This window comes from Aedes aegypti, chromosome 2, assembly GCF_002204515.2.
Source record: "Aedes aegypti strain LVP_AGWG chromosome 2, AaegL5.0 Primary Assembly, whole genome shotgun sequence".
In the NCBI taxonomy this organism is placed as follows: domain Eukaryota; kingdom Metazoa; phylum Arthropoda; class Insecta; order Diptera; family Culicidae; genus Aedes; species Aedes aegypti.
This window is the reverse complement of record NC_035108.1, coordinates 83,565,775-83,588,552: the sequence shown is the minus strand read 5'-3', so window position 1 is coordinate 83,588,552 and position 22,778 is coordinate 83,565,775. Positions and strand designations below refer to the sequence as shown.

Genomic DNA, 22,778 nt, shown 5'->3' with positions numbered 1-22,778 from the left:
CGTTCATTTGATAGGGTAAATACCATTGCTCACCTAGTTTCTGTAGCGTATCTTACGCAATTTTTCCTCAGCTTTCTGATGGTGATCTCAGAATTCAAAACTAGCGGTGCGCTAATTGTGAAAAATCGATTTTTCTAACAAAATTCAAAATGGCCGCCAAATTTTGTTCAAGTTTAAATGAAAGCTATATCTTTTCTCTATACGATGCCACTAAGTTTGCTATGTGTTCCAAGCGAAATATGAGACATATCCCGTGAAGAAATACCCAAGATTTATCAAAAAATGGGCTTTTTCGCAAACTGTTCAGCTAGCTGGCGTACGAGGGGTCCACCAATTTGAGAAAACAGAAAGGACCACCCTTAAGTTTTATCGAAAACTAGTGATCAGTGACATAAAATTGGAATTTTAACGATGGGTGCCGATGGCGGCCTGGTTTCAGCGAGAATTGCTCCATAGAGAAATCTGAGATTCTTTTTTGAAAATTGTTCTAAAGAATTCGTGTAGGAGCTTCACTCAAAGGAACTTCTTGGAACATTTCTGGAGGAGCTTATGCGATAATTGTAGGATCAATATCTAACAACTTGAACGGACGAATCTTTAAAAGAATCCCTGGAAGAATTCTCGGAGTAATATATCAAACAAATTATTAAAACTGGCAGCACCATGAATAAAAACTTTTCGCTTATTGTAAACAGATGTTAAAAAAACTGGCATTCTTACGACCAAAGTGACAAACTTTCTTACCTTTTGTTGTTGATGAATAAGTCAGGGCACGATTTTTAGCAGATCCAGTCAAATTGTTTACTTCGCGAATGATTTTCCGAAAATTTAAAAAGATGTAAAAATCAGCTCTGTGTCTTCGTGGATCTAGGTTCACTCATATTTATTTAATGAAAAGTCGTGGTGTTAATTCGAATATTGTATGTAGCAAACCTAACAACACAGTAGCCCAACAAACTCAAAAATATCTATTGAAACCCAAGAATAAAACTCATTCCGGGGATTGGATTCCATGTTAGGATTTTTCGGATCAAATCACCTCCACCCAGAAAATTTCTTTTTATCAATTTTTTATTATAAATATTCCTATTAATGTCTAATGTGTTCTGCTTTCCTTTCATTTCTTCTTTCTCTATTCCTGCATCATATTGTTTTTTTTTGCTTTCTCTTTCTCTCTTTCTTATAATCCTCTCACATCTGTTTATGTTTGCAAAATTTCCTGCTGTGTACTGCGCGCGCTGTGTTCGACATTTGCTTCCACTACTCAAGTTGTTTTATGCTTCCGAGCAAATGGTCGGCGCACCAAATAAGATGAACGCGTAAGTTTCGGTCGATGTTGTTATGCTTCTGTTCTTGCCCTCTAAGCTTCCCACGTCTCTTTTCAACAATGTTCAATTCGTTTATTTGCCCTCTTTGTTTAATATTTATTCTTTTGTTTTCTGTTTATTGATCGTTTTAAAAAGTGTTGTTTGTATTTTTCTCTGCTTGTTTTTATTCTTCTTCTATTAGTATGTTTTTTTTTGTAAATGTTTTCGATCAATGATAGAGTGAACTAGAATGAATACGTTTTGTTTGGTTGGTTAAGTGAGATGCGTTCGTTTGTGTGTGTTTAAACTTGAATTCTTTTCATATTCATATCTCACATACAACCAAAATTTTGAAAATGTTCGTGTACGAGTGTGATTTTTAGTGTTTTTCTAATGAGGATGTGTGATTTTCAGTGAATTCTACAATAATAAAGATATGGGGAAGATAAACCTGCGCATGGGTGTTTTTGTTTGTTTCTTAGAATACTAATATTTCAGTGTGTTTTAGTGAGTGCGTGTATGGGTATGGGTGTATTCATTTGATTCGTAGACAGGGATTTATTAGAAATGGCGACATAAACGTCAAAATGCGTTGTGTTTAGCACATGTAGGTAAAATTATTTTTAACGAAATGGGTATTTGAAAACTGGATTAAAATAAAACATTATATTAGCGATGCTGCGATTATGGTTGATTATTATTTTTTTCCTATCACTGTTTATGTTTTTTTTTGTTTGTGTCTCTTTTTGTTTAATGTTGGTTGAAGGCATTTCATTACACGATCCTTTCTCCCTATTTTTCGGTATGGCGATTGAACCCATAAAAACTGTTTTCTCTCACTACTCTTTCGTTTGTTTTAGTCCTATTTTATTCTTTCCCACGGGTGTTGTCCTTGATTGATTTGATCTGTTTAAAAATTGTATCTAACTTGTATCGTCTTATTAAGTTACCTATTGTTGAGTCGTTATCTGCTAATTCAACTTTACTTTGCTGTTTTGTTTTACTAAATGTGCACTTCACTGTATCGTTAATGTTTGATTTTTTTTTTCTAAACTTGCATTTGGAATTGCATTCTCTATTGTGGGTGTAACTCGATTCCTCATTCTCTCTAAAGCAAGAGATTTTGGATTTAAAATTGAAAATGGCCGCCTGGACGCACGTTCTGTCGAGACAAATGGTTAAGCCATCTGGCATAATTCGTGTCGACCAAACGGCAATCCGGCAAACGGCCACGTTGTGGTAGGATAGAATTTAAAGATATAGTTAAAGATCAGACTTTTGTTTTTATTGTTATTCACTGTAAGATTGACCTAGGCGCAAAAGTTGACGACGATTTTTACGTTTCAATCTGGGATCGCACCAACATAGGGATCGGATTGAAATGGGTGTTTTGCTGATTACTGAGTAGATTATTGCACACAGGAAAAAAGGTATAGGTAAAAGTAGTAGAAAATGGCACTTATTAGAAACGGGAGTGAGTCGTTTCGTTCGTCTGATTCCGTTCGGGAGATCATTCGGTGAAACAGCTCAACCGTTATTGAACAGAATAAAAAACAGGAAAGACTTTCAACAGAAATGTCAATTTATTTTAAATGTATGACTGTCTCTATAGTACGAAAACTTACATTCGTCCTTCGTTTGATTCGTTGCTAGGGACCGAGGGGTCATTTTCGAGGAAATGTGGGTCATTTCACATAATGACCAAACTTAAGGCGAATGCGGATGGATATTTCACCGAAGTTCATGCAAAGTCTACTCGGAACACCCGTAACGACCAATTGGCTTGATTCCAAAGAGAAAAAATCCATTAAAATGCTTAACCTTGATTGCTGCGATCGTATGGGCAAGCGATTAAGGGAGGTATACACCAAATACATAATTAAATTATTCAGCTTATCTCATTTATACAGCACGATTATAAGCGAGAAAGTATATAATAGTAGAGCGTATTTTGTTCAATCGTAAAAATAGGAAACAATCAATAAAAAATATAATTCTGATGCATAAAGTATGGGCGATTGTATAAAAATAAGCATTTCTATGTATAAAAAAAAACAAACAAAAATATAATATAATCTGTGTCAAGGCGTCAACTAAACTGTCGACTGATGATATTCCAAAAACCGCGAATACTAATTGTAGTTGTCCACTGACTGCCCATCTAGAATTGTAGTCGTTTTAAAATTCTGCGGAGTCAGATTTGGATTAGATTTGCCGAGTAAAGCGGATTTTTTTTTCCATTTATTAAAACTCATTTGCCCAGGATCTGCGAATCCCAAAACAGCAATTAATTCCAAATAAATAATCACATGATTTGTTCGACGTTTTAGTTTGTTCCTGAATTTTGACGTCACGCAAACAGTTGTGTCGGGTTCGGTGTCGTTGCGAATAGAATAGCTAAAGGATGTTTATAAATTTATATTTACACAGCACAATGCTAAGAAGGCAAAACCGCACCAAGCTATCTAACAATTGCAAAATGCCCCCGCAAAACGAACTGGCGAGTGGAGAGAAAGCTAGGGGACACTAAAAAAGAGACTGCTGTTTTCCGGTTCTGGGCAACGGTAATATAATTATCGTTTACTCGTGTGCGGATTTACTTTTTCTCTCTTAAACAGTATAATTAATATATACGACTGTATACTTGCTTTACTAAACACGATTCACATCAATCCGGCGCAGATTTTCCGATTTTACGGTTTCTAAATTATTCGATCTAACTTGATTTGTAGCTTTTTGTTTGCGAAATTTGTTCAGAAACGCAATTCTTACCTTAACTAACAGGGTATCCGTCTGTGTCTGTGTGTTGCATAATAGTAGGAGTAATAATGCTTCCGCCATCTAGCGCACACCATCGCAAGCTCTCGTTCTCTTTCACACTTTCGCACGCTCCTCGCCGCTTCACAGTGCACTCATCCTAATGCCTAAAATCTGGAAACTCCCCGTGCTTGTGGATTGTAGGGGTTTTCCGCGGTGTAGTTCCCGACTTTTTTTTACCAGTTGGCCATACCGGGCTTGTTCAGCGTCATGAAGTAGATCTGACAGGACGACCCACCTTTGGCACTACTGAAGAACACCTTGTCGTTCCGCTCGCAGAGGAACTTGAGGCGTTGGGCTTTCTTGTGCATGAACACCCCGTCAAGGTGACCGGTTTCGACCGAACGGATCTGAAAAGGAGACAACCTGTTGAAGAAACTTTCCAGCCCTAAACCACCCAACCCGACACCGTACCTCGATTGCCTTGTTGCCCCAGCCCATGATCTGACCGGTACCGATGTACGCGACCGAAGTCGGCATTTCGCCCCATTGCAGGACAATGTTCTTCGATACCCGACCCATGGTGTTGACGTAGACGCCTTCGTTGTCGTAGCACAGCAGCAGCTGCATTCCGTTGGAGTTTGGCAGCGTGACGATGCAGTGCGGTGAAATTGGACCCTGAGTCTACAAGGAGAGAGTGCAAAAGTCAGTCAGTTAAATGTGTTTCTGAGTTGAATGAATAACGAATGCTCTACTTACATGTTTAGGAAGATAGATGTCGTAGACGATGGCCGAGTCGAGATCAACCGCGTGGAAGCCTTCCGCCGAACCGTAGATCACCTTCAGTCGCGTTTGCTCCTCGACGGTCAGGTCAACGAGCAGTGGGCGGTGCATAAGTTCAGCGAAACTCTGCAATGTCAAAATCAATCGTACATATGTGAACAGGATGGTTCGTCATCTATGCCATCGTTCAACTCACCTTAAATGCCATGAACTTGTGGTAGGGCTTGGGCGCCCACGCGTAGATTTCGATCGAATCCTTGAGCGCGATGACCAAGAACTTGATCCGTTCGTACTTGACGATCTTGAAGTGGACTGCCCCCTGCAGGTCACCCACGTTGATCCATCCGTTGCGGCGTTCGACTTGTTGCTGCGAATGGAAAGATTCAAATGATTATGGAAGGCTCGATGGTGGTTAATACAAAGACTTACATCTCCCATTCCATCGGTCCGAAGGATTTTGGACTTGAGCCATGACAGGTAGTAAACACGCACTCGATTCTTTTTGCCGGATATGGTCACCAGAATGTTTTGTCCCTCTAGCACCTCCATCTGCTGGAATCGCCTTCGCGATATCAGCTGGTAGACCTACGGTGAGTACGGAACGATTCAGTTTTAGTTCATTGAGAGTCCTACAATCTGTTGTTTTCATTTTTAACAGAGTTTGGAATTGCATCGATGATTAGAATGTTATAACAAGTATTTTGTCAATGAAATTGAATTTAATTTTCCAATTTAACACTATTACTCTGTACTGGATTGAGGAAACTGTAAGGTGTTTGCTACTGCTGTAGTAACACACACAACAATGAGCAATCGGGTCGGAGGTAATAGCTCCCAAGGCTGTTTTCACCTTTTTCTTAGAAAGTGGTCATTAGGGCGGTTCACAATTCAAAAATGTTTGAAAATCCACTCTCCCATATCTTCATTACCATCCTTACCATAAAAATAGAGTTCTGTGAAATTTTTAGCTCTCTAGGTGGCCAAACACAATGTTGGATTATATGGAAATTACTATGAACACAACCAAACGTTCCAAATACGTTAATAGTGGAATGTAAGTACAAACTTATCATCCCAACTCATTCTTCGAACCATAATAAAGAAACTTGCTGAAGAGAGCAATTCAATCCACGGATAGTAGAAGAGATCTTCTTGAGTTTGTTTGCTATTATTTAGCTTCATAAGGGATTATACTGCCTTGAATCGCAAGTCAGTCCCATCTGCATTTTCGTCAAAATTGAGTTGAGCTCAGTTATCAACATCTTTTCAAATGCTCTTTCATCTGCACTAATGAAACAATATGATTAGTTCGGAAAAATTGTGAAAAAAATGCCAAGGCAAATTGTCCCATAATGAAAAGTAATCGCATATCAGTTCAACTACAAGATTTCGGACCGTGAAACACAAACATGTAACTTGTTTTGAGCATCTTTATTTTTTTTCTCTGAAAGATATCGTAGTGAAAAGCAAGTTGTGGAAGTTTCATAAAGATTGAAACATGTTCCAATCCTCTTAAATTTTTTGAGTTTGAAAACTTCACAGCCCATTTTTCCAATGGCTACTTTTTACAGATGGGACTGACCTGTGATTCACGGCAGTATAGCCCTGCAAGTATTTATAAAAAATCCAAAAGCTCAAAAAGCATTTGTTTCATCAGCAACATCCTTCATTAAGGTTTGAATAATGAGTGTTCACTATGGGATTGTAAGCTTGTACTTGCATTACAGTACATACTAACGTGTTTTAAACTTTTTTCAAAATGTCTCCATAATATAATTTCCATATAAACCTACATTGTCTTTGGGCCACCTTCAAATCACCACCGAAAAAGCTGAAAATTTCACAGAACACTATTTTTATGGTAAAGATGGTAAGGAAGATGTGGGAGATTCGATTTTCAAACCTTTTTAATTTTTGAATCGCCCTAGTGGTCATCTCTGTATTTGTCATTGAAATGTACAAGATCAAACTGCATGTCCATGTTTTTTTATGATAGCGTAATAGATACAATTTCCATGTCTGAAATATGATTATTCGATTCAATTAGGGCGAAGTAGGCCGTCAGCGAGATTTGCGCTCGTCATTCATGATTTTTGCTAAATAACTTCACGATTTCGATTAATGAAACTCAGTTGGTTCTGAATTGACGTAGCTGAAAAAGTATCAGCATATTTTCTGCATATAGGCACATATTGTGATACTTTACTGAATAAATAAAGATAGAGAGAACTGAGTTTCATTACATTAAAATTGCGAGCTGCATTGTCAGCATGGCTGCCAAAACGATTGACGGGCTACTTAGCCTTGAGGTGAAGTAGGCCGACATTGAAACTTGTACGCGACGTTGATGATTGTTGCTAAATTATGTCATAGTTTCGAATTTATTAAAATCAGTAGGTATTGCACTGAGGCATCTGAAAAAAATATCAGCATACTTTCTGCATGTCAGCGCATATAGTGATACTTTTCCTAATAATGAACAGTTCGAGTAGACCACAGTTTGCAATCGGTATATCCTAAAATCCAAATAATTTAGAAACTTAGGGTCTTCAGTAAAGTTGTTCTTGAGGTGAAGCGCTATCTGATTTAATCTCAATTAATTAAATTAATTAAATTAAATTAAATTAATCGGTCGGAATTTGACCGCTAGGGTGCACTACTAAGCATGGAAGTTTTACTTCTGTTTAGCAAATACTTCAGGATCCTGACTATTTAGAAGGATGCCGTTTTCGCCAAAGTTGTTCAGTAAGTTAAGGACTATCATTGTTCGAGCTAGTTGATTAAAAATTTTGCCACTAGACGGCGCTGGTGAGCATGAAACTTTAGTTTTGCAGATATCTCAGGAGCCTGACCACTTAGAAAGAGGCAAAGTAGTTCAGTAGCTCAAGGGCTATCATTGTTTGAACCAAGAAATATGATATTTTGCCACCAGGTGGCGCTAGTTAGCATATTTTTTTTTGTTTTGAGGATGCGGGATCCTGGCTTTTTAGACAGATGGCATCTTTGGCAAAGTTGTTCAGAAGCTCAGGGACTATCATTATTTTACCAAATCTCGAACTTCAAGGATTAAACAAAGAGAGCAATTGAGCTACTGAACAAGTCTGCCGAAAACGCCATCTTTCTAAGTGATCAGAGTGATCTGCAAAACAAATGTTGTATGCTCACCAGCACCACCTGGTGGCAAAAATTTGAATCAACTAGCTCGAACAATGATAGCCCTTGAGTTACTGAACAATTTTGCCAAAGACATCATCTTTATGAGTGGTCAGGCTCCAGGGATATTCGCAAAACCATGGGTGTTGTACAAAGTAGAAAAATTCGCGCGACAGCTGAAAGGTTAAAAACATTAGTCAAGAACAATTTATCTTCCCATTGTAAAATTTAGTTTTTGTATCTGGAAGCTTCTTTTTCGTATTAGTAATTTAGGAGTATTTTTTGTAATAATTTAATTTGGGATTCGCAGATGAATTCCCAATCAAGTTCAAGGCAGCCTTAAGAGGTTGCATCGGTTCACAAGACAACTTGACATTGAGACCAAAATTAGGTTTACATATAAAAAAATCCTAAACAAAGTCCAACCATCTGCTTCAGCTTTTCTGCATACTTCTTCGGAGGGCAATGCATGAATAAGTTCTTAGTTAAATTACTGGTCGAATACTTGAAAAATTTCTGAGATGATTCCTGTAGGAATCCTTTGATAACATTAGCAGTTACCGGTAGAATTGCTCTGAAAGAATTCAGTTTGGTGTAAATGCTGTTAGAATTCTAGTAGGAAAATAAGTGGAAGTTCTCGAAATATTCTAATAATTTGCGGAGACGAAAAAAACGTGACAGATCAATTTTCAACATATCCGTTCGCGCGCGCTGCCTACTGCGATCTCCCTATTGAGGAGGACTCGCTGGAGATATTCGAAGTACTCTTATAACGATTTTTGGAAAGAATCCTCGAGTAATTATTAATGAACATTCTTGAACAATCTGAAGAAAAATATTGAGAAAAATATAAATTCTTAGAATTTTACCAGATATAATGTGGACAGTTGATGACTTTCGAATGGTTTCTAGTAAGATCTTTGACAGAAGGCCGATAGTTTTGTAAATTCGAAACATACTGCAGACAATCTACCATGACGCAAATATTTTATAGATATAAAAGCTATATAAAAGCTGGAGACAATCTCAAAAACAAGTATAATTTCTGTTCACAAAAAATCTATCGCCTATGGGAGGGAAAACTCCGATATTTCTGAATGAGGTGATGCCAACGGTCACTCAATACAGCGTTTCCTGCCCTAGCTACGCCTATACTTATTACCATGGTGTCCATTCAAAATCAGTTTGGCATTTCCCGGATTTTTCCCGTATGCCCAAAATGCAAAACAAGAGGACATCATGATCTTGCGACTAAATATTTTTCTGATGTTCGATAGAGTGTTTTAATATTTGATTTGACTTTCAAAACATTGATTTTCAAAGGAATTTGAAGCAGTTCAAATATTTTTTTTCAGCGAGTGGGTGAAGTTACCGGGGTTGCCATGAGGAGATTTGTAAGGTGCCCAAGAATTCATAAGAAATTCAGAGAAATTGAAATTATATGAAAAAAATCTGCACTATGCATTTCAATTTTAACATTGATTACATGTAAGGTAAAGTTTACTAGATAACCGATTCCAAGAATACCTTTGAATTTTTTTTATCGGAGATCACGTCAAAAAAAAGAGGATTGTTCTCATATGACGCTTGCCATCAAATTTGACATAATATGATATAAAAAATATATATTCAAAATCTTGCCAAGAATTTGTTCAAGGACAGCTTAGCTTAGCTTAGACTGACTACACATATCAATGGTTAAACATAAATAATTCATGGATCAGAGTTTATGTCGACACTCACAGTGACGAACCATTCATAGTTTGTTGAAAAATCATATTTACGATTAAATGTGCAGTCATACATATCTTATAGATTAGAAATAGTAGCATGAAACGAGCTCACCAATTGATCCGTTATCCTTGACTGAGCAGCAACAATCCACTTTCAGTTCCACTCGTTTGCTCGGCAATAGCACTCAGAGAAAATAGGCGCGCGACTCTAGATCTTGCCCTCATCGCCCGGCCCCGCAGGAGCAAGCGTCAAGGTCGAAAGATCAAACACTACTGACGGACCGCGCACTTTTTCATTCCTAACTACCAACGCGCGACATGTTTGATCCTGCCCTCATCGCCCGCCCCCGCAGGAGCAAGCGTCAAGGTCGAAGGATCAAACAATACTCTTGCCAAGAATTTGTTCAAGGACAATACAAAAAAAAAAGAAATGCAGAATACCTGAAAAAACCCGTTCAAGAATTTGTCATGAATTTCTAATTATAGATCTCACAAGAAATTTCCTGGTAATTGTTAGAATAATTCACTGTAAATTTGTAATAATCAATGCAAAATGACACCAAGAATCTCGTAAATACATAAAAACTAGTATCAATAACTCCAGGAATCTGTCAAACAAGAGTTTTTAATGAATCTGTCCAAGATTTTCATCAACTACTTAGATCTCCGACGGCTAGAAATCTGATGCTTCAAGAAAACACAGATAAAGTATCATTTATAGAATCCACTGAAAAAAAAATATCGCCAATCTACTGATTACATTGTATGTAGTAAATTTCAGGTTTTGTCTTGACTCTCGTTGGAATTTTCATACAAAGATATCATCAGAAATTTGCTATCAAGCATCTTCATAAGAAGCTTGTCGGGAATCCTCAAGCACCCTTCTAAAAAAATTGAAAGGTTCCATACGATCTTCTAGGCATCTGATTAATATCTTGTCGTCCAAATCGTTGGAAATTGTGAGATCTTTTCGATAATTCAATGGTTTTTCTACAGGATTTTGCAAAAATAAAAACAAATATTAGAAATTGTTAACTATTTCTCATGCCATTCATCAAAGTAAGTCATGATGCAAAGTGCAAGTTTTCTTGATGATAAACCGGTGTTCTTGATAAACTCCTCTACCGGCAGCATAACTTTTTCACCACAAAAAAATATACAAACAGCGATAACTTTTTTGTTTTTCGATGTTTTTGCATCAGTTTTTCACAAGCCCTAAAAATACTCTTCTATTCTAGGAATCAGTGTCGATATTGATCGTTGGTCATCTGATTCCGAAAATTCTCACGCAGAGGACCTGGGATCGAATCCCATCCCCGAAATAGTCACTAAAAATTGCAGTGACGACTTCCTTCGGAAGGGAAGTAAAGCCATTGGTCCTGAGATGAACTAGCCCAGGGCTAAAAATCTCGTTAATAAAGATAGAAAAAAAAAAATGATTCCGAAGATGTTCCGAAATTTCTTGGGGTAACGACATTTTTCCATAACTCACGCAAATATCTCAGGCTACAGAATTTTACTCATATTCGATCATTCGCTGCTTGGCATAACCGTTCAATGAGAGTCTGATGTGAAAAAGTGAAACAAATAGTTGCAACAGTTTTGGAGTAATGAACATTTTTGTTTCTGGTACCAATCTGGCCACATAATGATCTTAAAATCTTCATGAAACATAATTTTGTAATTTTTAAATTTCTTAAAGACAACTCAACCGATTTCCATGATTTTTTCAAAGAAGCTCTTTATAACCTGACATTGTATAGCCCACATTTTAAATTTTAGAAAAAATAACTAAAAACAAAATGGCGGTCAAAGAATTTTTATATGGGGAATGTCGGTCCAACATTGAATATCTAAATATAATATGACCAATGATCAATATTGGCACAGATTCTAAGAATAGAAGAGTTTTGTGGTAAAAAAAATGAATTTTTCCCGGTGTATTGTACAATTTCCCGATTAGTTGGTATCTGGGGTTTTCCCGCCTTTCCCGGATCTCCCGGATGGACACCCTGTATTACTAGTTGAACATACTAGTTACTTTTTACAATTTCATGAGTATAGGACTTGTCTTGATGTTTTTACAGTACTGAGTGCCGACATCGAAGTTTCTAAATTCTGTAACTTCGCCATCGTTGGATGGATTCCGATAAAAGTATCAGGAAAAATCATGAACGGGTTCTATGTTTGATTCACGCATTCAAAACCATGAAACCTGTTATGGTACCGGTTTTAGGTCCAAATTTGTAGAGGTACCTATGGGGCCCAGATAGCCGTAGCGGTAAACGCGCAGCTATTCAGCAAGCTGAGAGTCGTGGGTTCGAATCCCACCGGTCGAGGATCTTTTCGGATTGGAAATTTTCTCGACTTCCCAGGGCATAGAGTATCTTCGTACCTGCCACACGATATACAAATGCAAAAATGGTCATTGGCATAGTAAGCTCTCAGTTAATAAATGTGGAAGTGCTCATAAGAACACTAAGCTGAGAAGCAGGCTCTGTCCCAGTGGGGACGTAACGCCAGAAAGAAGAAGAAGAACCTATGGTATTTTAAAATGGAAATTATGAGGAAAATGTTAGAAAGCTAATTAAAAATATAATGATGTAATGTAGAAATGATTTACTTGTATCACCTATTTCAGACTACTGTGGAACATGGTTACAAGATATCGGATTCGATAGGGGCACTAGATGGACATATCCAGAATATCATACACTGATACCTTTCGACGACTCAAAATTCAAGATTTCTCACTAGAATTGATTCAGGGTCGTGTTATGAGTTATAAAGTGGTTCTAACTTCCTCGAACTCTTGGTAACAGGTTCCGATATGGTTCTAAATGGCCACTTGGAGAACCTCTTTCGCCATTGTCGTGAGGCAGCTTGAATTTCATGATTTTTCACACATAAATTAATTAACATCCTCTCATACCCTTCCTCTGTTTTTGCGTTACGTCCCAACCAGAACAGAGCCTGCTTTTCGGCTTGGTATTTAACAAGCACTTTCACATTAATGCCTCAAATCTTTTTTTTGCATTTTTTCACATTTGCATTTGTAAGCAATAATCTTCATTTTCATTTGCAAATACCCTAAATACACCAACAAATTTGAAATCCAAAAGTTTTAATGCGTTTATCGAATATATAACTCATTTGTGATGTCTCCTGAAAACTTCATTCGAATCGATCGAACGATGTCGAATTTAGAGAATTTTGAATCTACGATGTCGGCACCCAGTACTGTAAAGGTTAACACAATGAAACCCTATTATTTAGCGGAACAAAAATAGCCCTTTCGCTTGTCTCGATTTTTGTTCATGTGTGCTAATCTCAAAAATGTTCCAGCACTTCACAGTTTCGTGCTATAGGTCGTAAGTTGCGTAAAATAATGGTTTAATGGATGTTTAGAGGAAATTTTAACTATGTTTCATTTATATTTTTGATAATTTAATCCACTGAAAATTGAAACGATTTCGTGCAAGAAATCGAGTATCCCATCCCTAAACATGTTTCAACTTTGAAACAAATGAACTGTCTAATAAACCCCTCTACCAGTAGCGTCATTTTTTACCGCAAGAAATATTCAGATCGCGATAACTTTTTCATTTTTCAATATTTTTGCACCATTTTTTTACAAATTCCCAAAAAACTCTTCTTGTTTAAGAATTTGTGTCAATATAAATCAATGGTGATCTGGTTTTGAAGATATTCCGATGTTTCTTGGAAGACTGATACTCTCAATACAAAATATCTTTGGCAGCCATTTTGTCTTTGTTGAATTTAGTTATTTGAAGTTTTTGAGTTTGAGTTGTTTGAAAATTTCGATATGATGATTTTTAAGTTTTCAAGATTTTTATTTGGCCAGCCTGGTACCAGAAACCAAAAAAATGCAAAATGCTCATTACTCAAAGACGGCTGCACCCAATTGCTTCATTTTTTCACAACATACTCTTATTAATGCATTGTTCCGAAAGGTGAATATCCGAATACGATAAAAATTCTGTAACTGTCCGTAATGGCTATGCGTCGGTTCCCCAACTCATTTTGGAATATTTCCGAATTTAGATGATCAATGATCAATATTGACACAGATTCTAAAACTAGAAGAGTTTTTCTGAGAACTTGTGAAAAAATTGTGCAAAAATTTCGAGAAACATAAAAGTTATCGCGGTTTAAATATTTTTTGCTATAAAAATTGAAGCTGCTAGTAGAGGGGTTTAGTTTATGGCCTCAAAAATAGAAAAAAGAGTTTCAACTTACGATGGACAAACTTTTTTTCTTTGAAGCATTGCTAATTGGAATCCTGTTAAAATCTTTCGTAATTAGATATTGAACTCCAGTTTGATAGTTGTTATTTTTGACCCGTTAACTGCCCATAACTGCAAAACAGTCACATTCGACATTTTTGACAAAATGGAGTTAATACCATGGAGAGTCATCAAATGATAACTACTTTCGATCAACTTACTGAAATCTGTGAGATTGTTCTAGAAAATTCGAAAAAAATACCAAGCTGTTTTGTCACATTGGTAATTTTAACCGCATAACAGTCACATTGAGATTATAAATGAGCCTCGAAATGTGATAGCAATGAAATTTCTCTCAAAACTATTTTCTGCCAATTCACCTAGTATGCGATATGGGTTGTACAAAATATCAGCCTCAAATAAGCATTTTTGAGTTCCTGGTAATTTTTAGAAATTTTGGTTTCCTCCCATACTGTCATAAAATACACACTTAGTATTCCATTTACTCAATGCCTCCTTTTGTTGAATGTTACAAATATGCAGTTATGGGCAGTTAAGTGCCGAATCAAAATTAAAATTTTGAAAATGCTTGTTCTCAGCAATGCTCCAACCGATTTTCGAAACTTTTGGATTTTTGTGAAGGGAATAGTTGTACTAAGTTCAGAGTTGGTGACGCTCTGCTTCTTGGGGGTCGTCCATAAATGGTGTAGCTGTTTAGGGAAAATGTCACACAAATTTGTGACGATGTGTGACGAGGCGGAGGACGTAGCATTTTGAATCAAGTCGTTGAAAAAACGCTGAAAAAAATGACACACAATTTTTTCTATCAAACTTTTTTTGATATAAACTTGGTTTATAAAATGAATGCTTCAGAACATTCATATGACAAAATTTAATAAATTTTTAATAAATGCAATCAAACAGATTCTTTAAAGCTTCAAATAAATATATATGAATATTATATTGTATTCGTGTCTAAATTGGCTTGTTTAGGGGTATCCAGTTTTTACATATTCTTATTCTGCGTTGATAATTGAGCCAGAATCCGCAATAATTTCATATCATACTTATAAAAATGTAGTTTTTCGATCAAGTCGCAAAAAATTCTAAATTTTTCATCGCTAGATAACACAATAATTAAAAAATAAACAAATCATAAGTAAAATTAATTAATAAAAAATCAATGCTTTAACGACTTGGGAACATTTATTTCCCATTTGTTAATGGCTTCCAAAATTGTACAAACATTCCAAATATTACAAGTGTAATCTTTTCTATATCTGGCCACTGATTGCTAAATGGATTTGAATTTGGATAATAATGACGAAGATCCATTTCAAATTAAGACATTTTTTTATCCTTTTCATTGAAATCTATTTCCTAAAACTAATAATAAAACAACAATCCTCGAAATTTCTGTTCAATATAGGGGGAGATCCCCCAGTACCGGACACTTAAGCCACTAAATTCATATTTCGAAAAATATTGATTTTATGGGCTCGTGTTACCCATTTGTGATAAATATTATCATTTTTATAGTGTACAAAAATAAATTTGAAAATATAAACATGAATTTTGACATTACATTTTGATGATGTATTTAAGTACCAAATTGATCGATCTTGAAAGGTGGCACCCAATACCGGACACGATCTAGAAATGCCTCGAAATCTGAAAATTTGAACATCATTGAATGTGTACACTATAGGAATGGTTTATAATTACCAATTCAATGCATTTGCATCATTTACAAGTATAATTTGAGTTTTTATTATTTTGCTAGATGCCTATCAAAAACATCTTCCATATATGATGAAAAATAGCACATTTTACGATGTTGTTCTGAATGTTAATTCTTACTAATTTTATTGCATGTTTGATACCATGATAGACGGAACCCATGAAAAATGAAAGTATTTTGAGACACTGACGCAATAATTACAAAGATATCATATAACAAATCAAGCTGTCCGAAACTGAGGGACAGAAGGTGCTTAACGAAAATTGTAATTTGTCCATATTTAGTTCGATTATGGTACAAAATACATTCATACTATCATATTAGGATTATGTTCGATCATGCTTGCGTGATCCAAAGTATTTTTTCATATTCAAAATAATTACTAAATAGGCTCAAAATTAAGGGGATACGTCAATTTTTTAAAGATTTTCAAACTTTTCTACTTTTTTAAAAAGGCATGCATATTTCAAGGATGTGTTATTCTACGCAAACATTAGTCTCCATAATAGCTTTCTTTTCTACTAATACACCTTCTTGATTGGACCATGATTTCTCAATGTTTCGACTTTGTCCGGTATTGGGTGCTGTCCGGCACTGGGGGATCTCCCCCTATTATAAAATATATCGTTCCCTAACCCGATATTGTTAGCTTCATCAATCCAATCAAAGATTTTTACTTTTTGTTCTACACTTTCTGCTGTAAACTTGTTTTTCATGATAACAATAGCAAAAGTAATACAATTTAGCTTATATGAAACCAAAATTATGTAAATAAAAAATAAAATGAGGAAACTGCTTTCCAAATCACTTTTAAGTGCTGATTTATACAGAACTATTATTTGTTAGATTATCCTTACGTTTCAGTCAGTAATTATTATCAAACTTTGTATTGAATCCCTGAATTTTATTTTTTTGTTTTAACCCATTGCTAAGGGAAATAAACGAAAAAAAAAATAAAGGGGGGAAGTATAAGCACTTGTGACGAAATGCTACGAGGGGGAGGGGGCGAAAAAATGGTACGTCATTTATGGACGGCCCCTTGGGGATGCAAATTTTTCTGTGTTTTTCTAAACCAGGTTCTCGGGAAAATGGTAATTCATGAAAATCATCATAGAAAGTTTTAGTTTTTTCGCGAATCCATCAGAATTTATTATCAAAGAACGTAATAGATGAACATCCGGAACATCCGTAAAAATGGTACTTTTTGTGAAAACCACCGTGATTTTTTCCTATGATATCAGAATTGATAATTATAGAACATAATCGATCTTATGGATTGTTCATGGACAAAAATTACCTCTAAGAGGGCCTCCAGAAGATCCGTGATTTTTTTTTTTTTTTCCAAAGATATCAGAATTAATAATTATAATGTTATGTTTTTGAATCTTTCAGCGTGGCTCTCCAGTACAGAGTAACATTATAAGTAATAGAAAATCTAAAGAATTAAAGTTTTTTTTATAAAGTCAGAATTTAGAAGTTTAATAATAATTGAACTGTGTATTTTCTTTTTATGGCGATTTTAAAGGCTATGCTTTACGCCAAATTTACCTTGGAATAAATAAATAAAAATAATAATCTTACCTTGCCCTGTCCGGACCGATCCAGCAGCATAAGCCCGTTCTCGGTGCCGATCAGCAGGTTGACGCCCCACAGCGCCGCGCAGAGGATCTCCGAGTTGAAGCGTTTCTTGTACTTGCGGATCTCGGGCGTATCGGAGGCGGCATCGTGCGACGTGGGAGTGACGTTCACGTTGACGTGACTTTCCCGCCGGGCCGCCCCGGAACCTCCGGATCCGGCACTGAACCCGAACGTGAGGAAACTTCGTTGCTTCTGTTGCAGGGCCAGGGCAAACGGGGGCAACGGCGGAGGAGCAGCACCGGAAGTGGCCCCGGAAGCACCGGAGATGGAGTTCAGCGAGGCGGGTTGCGATTGTTGATGGTGCAACAGTTGGTGTTGTTGTTGGAGTTGATGGTGATGGTGGTGGTGGTGATTTGGTTGGTTCATTTGATAATGGAGAGGTATATGATTGTTATTATTGCTACTACCATGTAGAAGTTTGTTGTGGTTGTTTAGATTTCTAATGTTAATTGAATGGTTGGGACTGTTATGGTGGGAGGAAGAGGACGAATTCGACACCGTCGAGTGCGGCGAGGAATTGTTGTTTCCCGCTGGTCTTCCCCCTCCTTCTCCTCCCGCTCCAGCAGCACTGGAAGGCGCAAGGTAATGGCTGACATTGTTACTACTACTATGTTGATGGTTAAAATTATTGATATTGATGTTGTTGTTGTTGATGTTGACTCCACCGCTCGCAACGGCGATGAAGGACTTGGATGGTGTGGATTGGGCGGAGGAACTGACGGCTGCTCGGTACTAATATAGGGGGAAAGTTATTTGCATTGAGGGTTTTCAGTAAGGATTTTATCGCAGTGGCGGTACGTGTTGTAGGCGGTAATTGTTGTTGTTCGTTGGCGGCGGCGGTTAGAGTTGATATAATATTTGGGATTGGTTTAATTGGGCGATGAGTTGAAGAGAACCGAAACGAAAACAAAATTAGTAGAAATCAAGCAAAATAAATCAAGCTGAAAATTGTAATTAATGAAATTCATGCGCGTCGGGATGTGAGAAGCGAGCTGAAGGTATCATCTACCCAAAACCATGTTGACATAAGCAATGATATTCTACACTGCAAGGGTGAAGTTGCGATTCAAAGTTAATTAAATTGTAAGTATACTTGTACCGAAACCTGTGTATGATTTTTTCAAATAAGTAAGTTGCACGAATTAGTCAATAAAGTTAATAACGTAAGATGCATAGTAATCCGAAAGATGATCTAAAACTAATCCAAATCATTATGTCAAGAGTATTTAAATACCGTAGCACAATTACTGCTGAAATGGTGCCAACGGGAATACTCAAATTATCTTTGAGAATGCAGAGACTTGAATACCATGTCCAATATGTTCTTATATAATTAGTATGAGAGGTAGAATTGTATCATACTAGTCTAACAGCTGTGATTTATATGCTATCATTTTAAAACAAAGATGCATATCGACACCAAACCGAAATGTATTTCTCAAAAATCTTCTTAAGAACAATACTCAATAGTTTTTTTTACAGTATGGTCCTTTATAATGCGGTAAAATATATATTTCAAAATCCAAATAATTTTAAAAATATGGGGTCTTTAGTAAAGTTGTTCTGGAGGTGGAGCGCTATCTCATTCAATTCGGAATTTGATCGCTAGGTGGCACTAGTGTGCGTGAAATTTTTACTTTTTTTTTGCAAATATCTCAGGAGCCTGTCCAGTACCTTAAGGCTAAGTAGCCCGTCATTCGTTTTGGCATTAATGATGACTTTTCAGCTTGCATTTCAAAGTGATAAAACTCAGTCTTGATAGTTTACATTGACTTGAAAAAGTATCACTGTACGCGCTAACATGCATAAATTATGCTAATACTTTTTCAGCTGTGTCAGTGCAAAACCAACTGATTTTCTTTGATACGGAATCGTGAGATGACTTTGCAACAATCATCGTACAAACGCGTACAAATTCAATGACGGCCTACTTCGCCTTAAGGACTATCATTATTCTTGATAAGAGCTTCGAAATTTTTCCACCAGGCGGCGCTAGGGGCCATGAAAATTTAGCTTTTGCGGATATTTCAGGATCCTGACCACATAGAAAGATGGCGTCTTCGGCAAAGTTGTGCAGTAGCTAAAGGGCTATCATTATTCAATCAAAGAGATTTGAGATTTTAAAATAATGATAGCCTTTGAGCTATTGAACAACTTTGCTGAAGATGCCATTTTTGTAAGTGGTAAGGATTCTAAGATATCTGCAAAACAAGAGTTTCATGCACACTAGCGCCGCCTAATGGAAAAATCTCTAATCTTTTGGCTTATTGAACAACTTTTACAAAGACACCATTTTACTAAATGGTCAGGCTCCTGAGATATTTGAAAAACAAAAGTTTCATGCTCACTAGCGCTGCCCGGTGGCAAAATTTTGAATTAACTGCCTCTAACAATGATAATCCTTGAGCTACTGAACGACTTTGCTAAAGACGTCAGCTTTCTAGACTATTTAAACTTTGATAATTTTTGATAGAGTTTGAATTACTGAAAGTCTTTGTCTTATCTTCCCAACAAGTTTTGAAAGTAGGTTGAAAATTTCTGTGAAAAGTTCATAATGTTACCGTAGAAAGTTCACCAGATTCCCAACAAAAAATCTAGTTAGAATAGTTTTTAAACAAACAATTACTAAAAGGGCTTTTATTAAAATATGTAATGAACATTTCATTGAATATTGTTCATTCCTTGTATATTTTTGAAGTTTGAAGTTTAAATAATTTCACATAAATTACTTGAGAAGAGACAAAGATTTGTATGATTCAAATAAAGGTTGCAGTACAGTATGGCCCATAATAAAATGCGAAAATTGTTTGAACTTGAATTTAGCATCCACAAGCGTTAATTTCGTTGTTTTTGTAGATGAACGTAATTTCTGATTACTGTAGTATATTCTGACATAACTTCGTTATCTTGGACATTTTTTCTCATATTTTCTCACTTAGAAGATTAAAGGTTTTGTCCGCTCAAAGTTAGAAACAGTGTATGATTGTCGTATACTCTGGTGATAAATATTCCACGATCGAAAATTACACTTTATTGTTGAAAATATTAGTTTGTTTGGTATCAGAGGATGGAGGAGTTCTTGGAGAACGTGTTTTCCATAGCCACAATAAAATAGTTTGCTAGGGTCATAGTTTTGAGGGCATTTGCGTCTTATGGGTTTGATATGCCTTCATTTATTGTTAAAGTTTAATAAAAAATAAATACGAAGGTCTGTAACAGTTTTATGAGGAAGAAATTTGTTTCTTCGGTTATAGGCAACTTATCAATACTAGCCCATAGGTTTTAAGCAAAACGGAGCTGCTCATCACACTTGTGTGAAGCTTCAACCACGGCTCTCCAAAATGAGCCGTTATATCGAAAATATGTTTAAGTCTTTAATGATCCAGATATGAACCCATTCTATTATTTGATATGGGCGAATGCTGGAGACAAATCCTGTGAAGAATCTCACCTAATCGTTGATGCTTTAGAAACTTTCATCACAAAGATATTGAACTCGAGGACTACACGATCAAATTTGAAGGTATGCTTCCAACTTCTTTCTAGTAAGATGAAATTAACAGATTAAAATCATGTCAAAAGCGGAGAACAGAGTCTAAGCGGATTAAACAATACAAATAATGAAAAACTTTTATGTTTTTCACATTTTTCCTATAAAAACTTCCATGAAACATGATATGATAATTTTCACATTTTTTTATTGACTATACTGTATCATGACTAATTTCGTAAAACGCAATCTTACTACATCCAAGGCTGAAACCTAAAATATTTTTTTCGTAGAATACTGACCCTGAATTTAGCATTATCGGAATCCACGAAACTCTGGGCAGCATTCCAACATAAAATTGGGCAAGATTATCAAAAAATCTAGGACAGAATTCTGAACAGAGCTTTCGCTATATTTTTATCGGTCTTTCACATAATTCAAGGTGTGATTCTCCAAAAATAGAAGATTTGATGGTTCTTGGCTTTTATGTAATTTGTATGGCGTGAAAAATAGTTGACATACTTCAAAGCCGTTTTTCTCAAAAGCTTTCAACCCTTTCATAAAGGAAAGTCAGCCAAAAAGAACAAAGACACTAGTTGAAACAACGATTTTTTTAAATTGTACATGAAATGATCCTATTTCAATTGAAATTTAAAATTACGAGAGCAAAAGTTGTTTCAAGAATTCAACAATTTTGCCTCATACAGGATAATGCTACTTTTCTCTTAGTACCACTTCCAAAAAACGCCCTTTTCTTATCCGGACATTCTATATCCAAGAAAGTTTCTGGCATTCATCATTATTGCAACATCATATGTTTCAAAATGTTATCTGTTGAATCCTTTTGAATTTAATATTAAGCTTTGAATTCTAGTGTTTAATCCTTTTACTGGAACGTTTTTGACCATTAATTCTTTAAACGAATCTATTATTAATTAAAAAAAAAATGAAAATAACTTTTATAATCGATTAGTTCTATTAAATACAAGTTTCCAATTTTACTCTGGTTGCCGCATTCTTTCAAAAAAAAAAAACATAGTATTTATATTCTATGGATTAGGATCAAAGTTCCCAAGTAACCAATTAGCACTCTAATTCGCCCTCCGTGCCAATATAGTGCTATCATACAGCTGACATGTCCTATATTAGCCGTATAATAGCCCTATAAGGCCAAAAAGGCGAATTAGCAGGCTAGTGGTTACTTGGGTTAACGTTAACTATAAGCCTTTGCTGATACATTTCTTATCACTACGTTAGTCATGCAATAGACGAACTAATATACAGAAACCTTACACTCCAGCCACAATTTGAAAATTTAATGGGACTGATTTGTATATAAAACATATTAAATTCCATATTTTTTTTTTTTCAGGAACAAAATTCCAGATTGCTTTGGTAATAATTAGATAAATAAGAAAGAATGTTCGAAAAAAAATCAAAATAAAAATTAGGATCAAATCGATTATATACAAAAAATGCTGGCGAACTTCCCAACTATTCGAAAAAACAATTGAGACAAGTATATTGGCGAAAAAAGCGCTAAAAATTATTAACAATAAAAGCAAAGACAAACTAGCAGTCGTTTGTAATTACTGCGGTATTAAAATTTATAATACCTACATTATTACTGAAACTTTCCAATCTCTGTTGAAAATGAATAATATATAATGAATTTTCATAAAGCGTTTCTAAATGAGCAAATCTTTGTTGAAATTCTTAAATTTTCTTCAAAACAATAACAAGAAAATAGATAAAGTAGGGTGCAGAGCTACTTGGGCACTTACATGATTTACTATGGCATGGGTTTTTTTCTCGGCCAAATTGTCTGAAACTTTGCAAGAAGAAGCACTTCAATACAACGCATGTTGTGGCCAAATATGAGCTCAGCAGCTTTCAAAAAACCTCACTACCGTAGTGAATCAAAAGTGC

General features: G+C 35.9%; 1 protein-coding gene across 13 annotated transcripts in view; it reads right to left on the bottom strand.

The window, feature by feature from the left end:
- Window positions 1–1,151: 1,151 nt before the first annotated feature.
- The window catches only part of LOC5568326 (serine/threonine-protein kinase mig-15), a 273,939-nt gene continuing 252,312 nt past the window's right edge, over window positions 1,152–22,778 (bottom strand). For 11 of the 13 annotated variants that reach the window (XM_021841360.1, XM_021841366.1, XM_021841362.1 and 8 more), the window contains 6 exons: window positions 17,303–18,091; window positions 5,277–5,432; window positions 5,044–5,214; window positions 4,824–4,973; window positions 4,539–4,748; window positions 1,152–4,474 (listed from right to left, as the gene is read on the bottom strand). In XM_021841360.1, coding sequence (XP_021697052.1) covers window positions 4,301–4,474; window positions 4,539–4,748; window positions 4,824–4,973; window positions 5,044–5,214; window positions 5,277–5,432; window positions 17,303–18,091 — 1,650 coding nt within the window. In that variant the 3' untranslated portion in view covers window positions 1,152–4,300. The remainder of the gene's footprint in view (window positions 4,475–4,538; window positions 4,749–4,823; window positions 4,974–5,043; window positions 5,215–5,276; window positions 5,433–17,302; window positions 18,092–22,778) is intronic. The other 2 variants (XM_021841369.1, XM_021841372.1) reach the window with 1 other exon arrangement.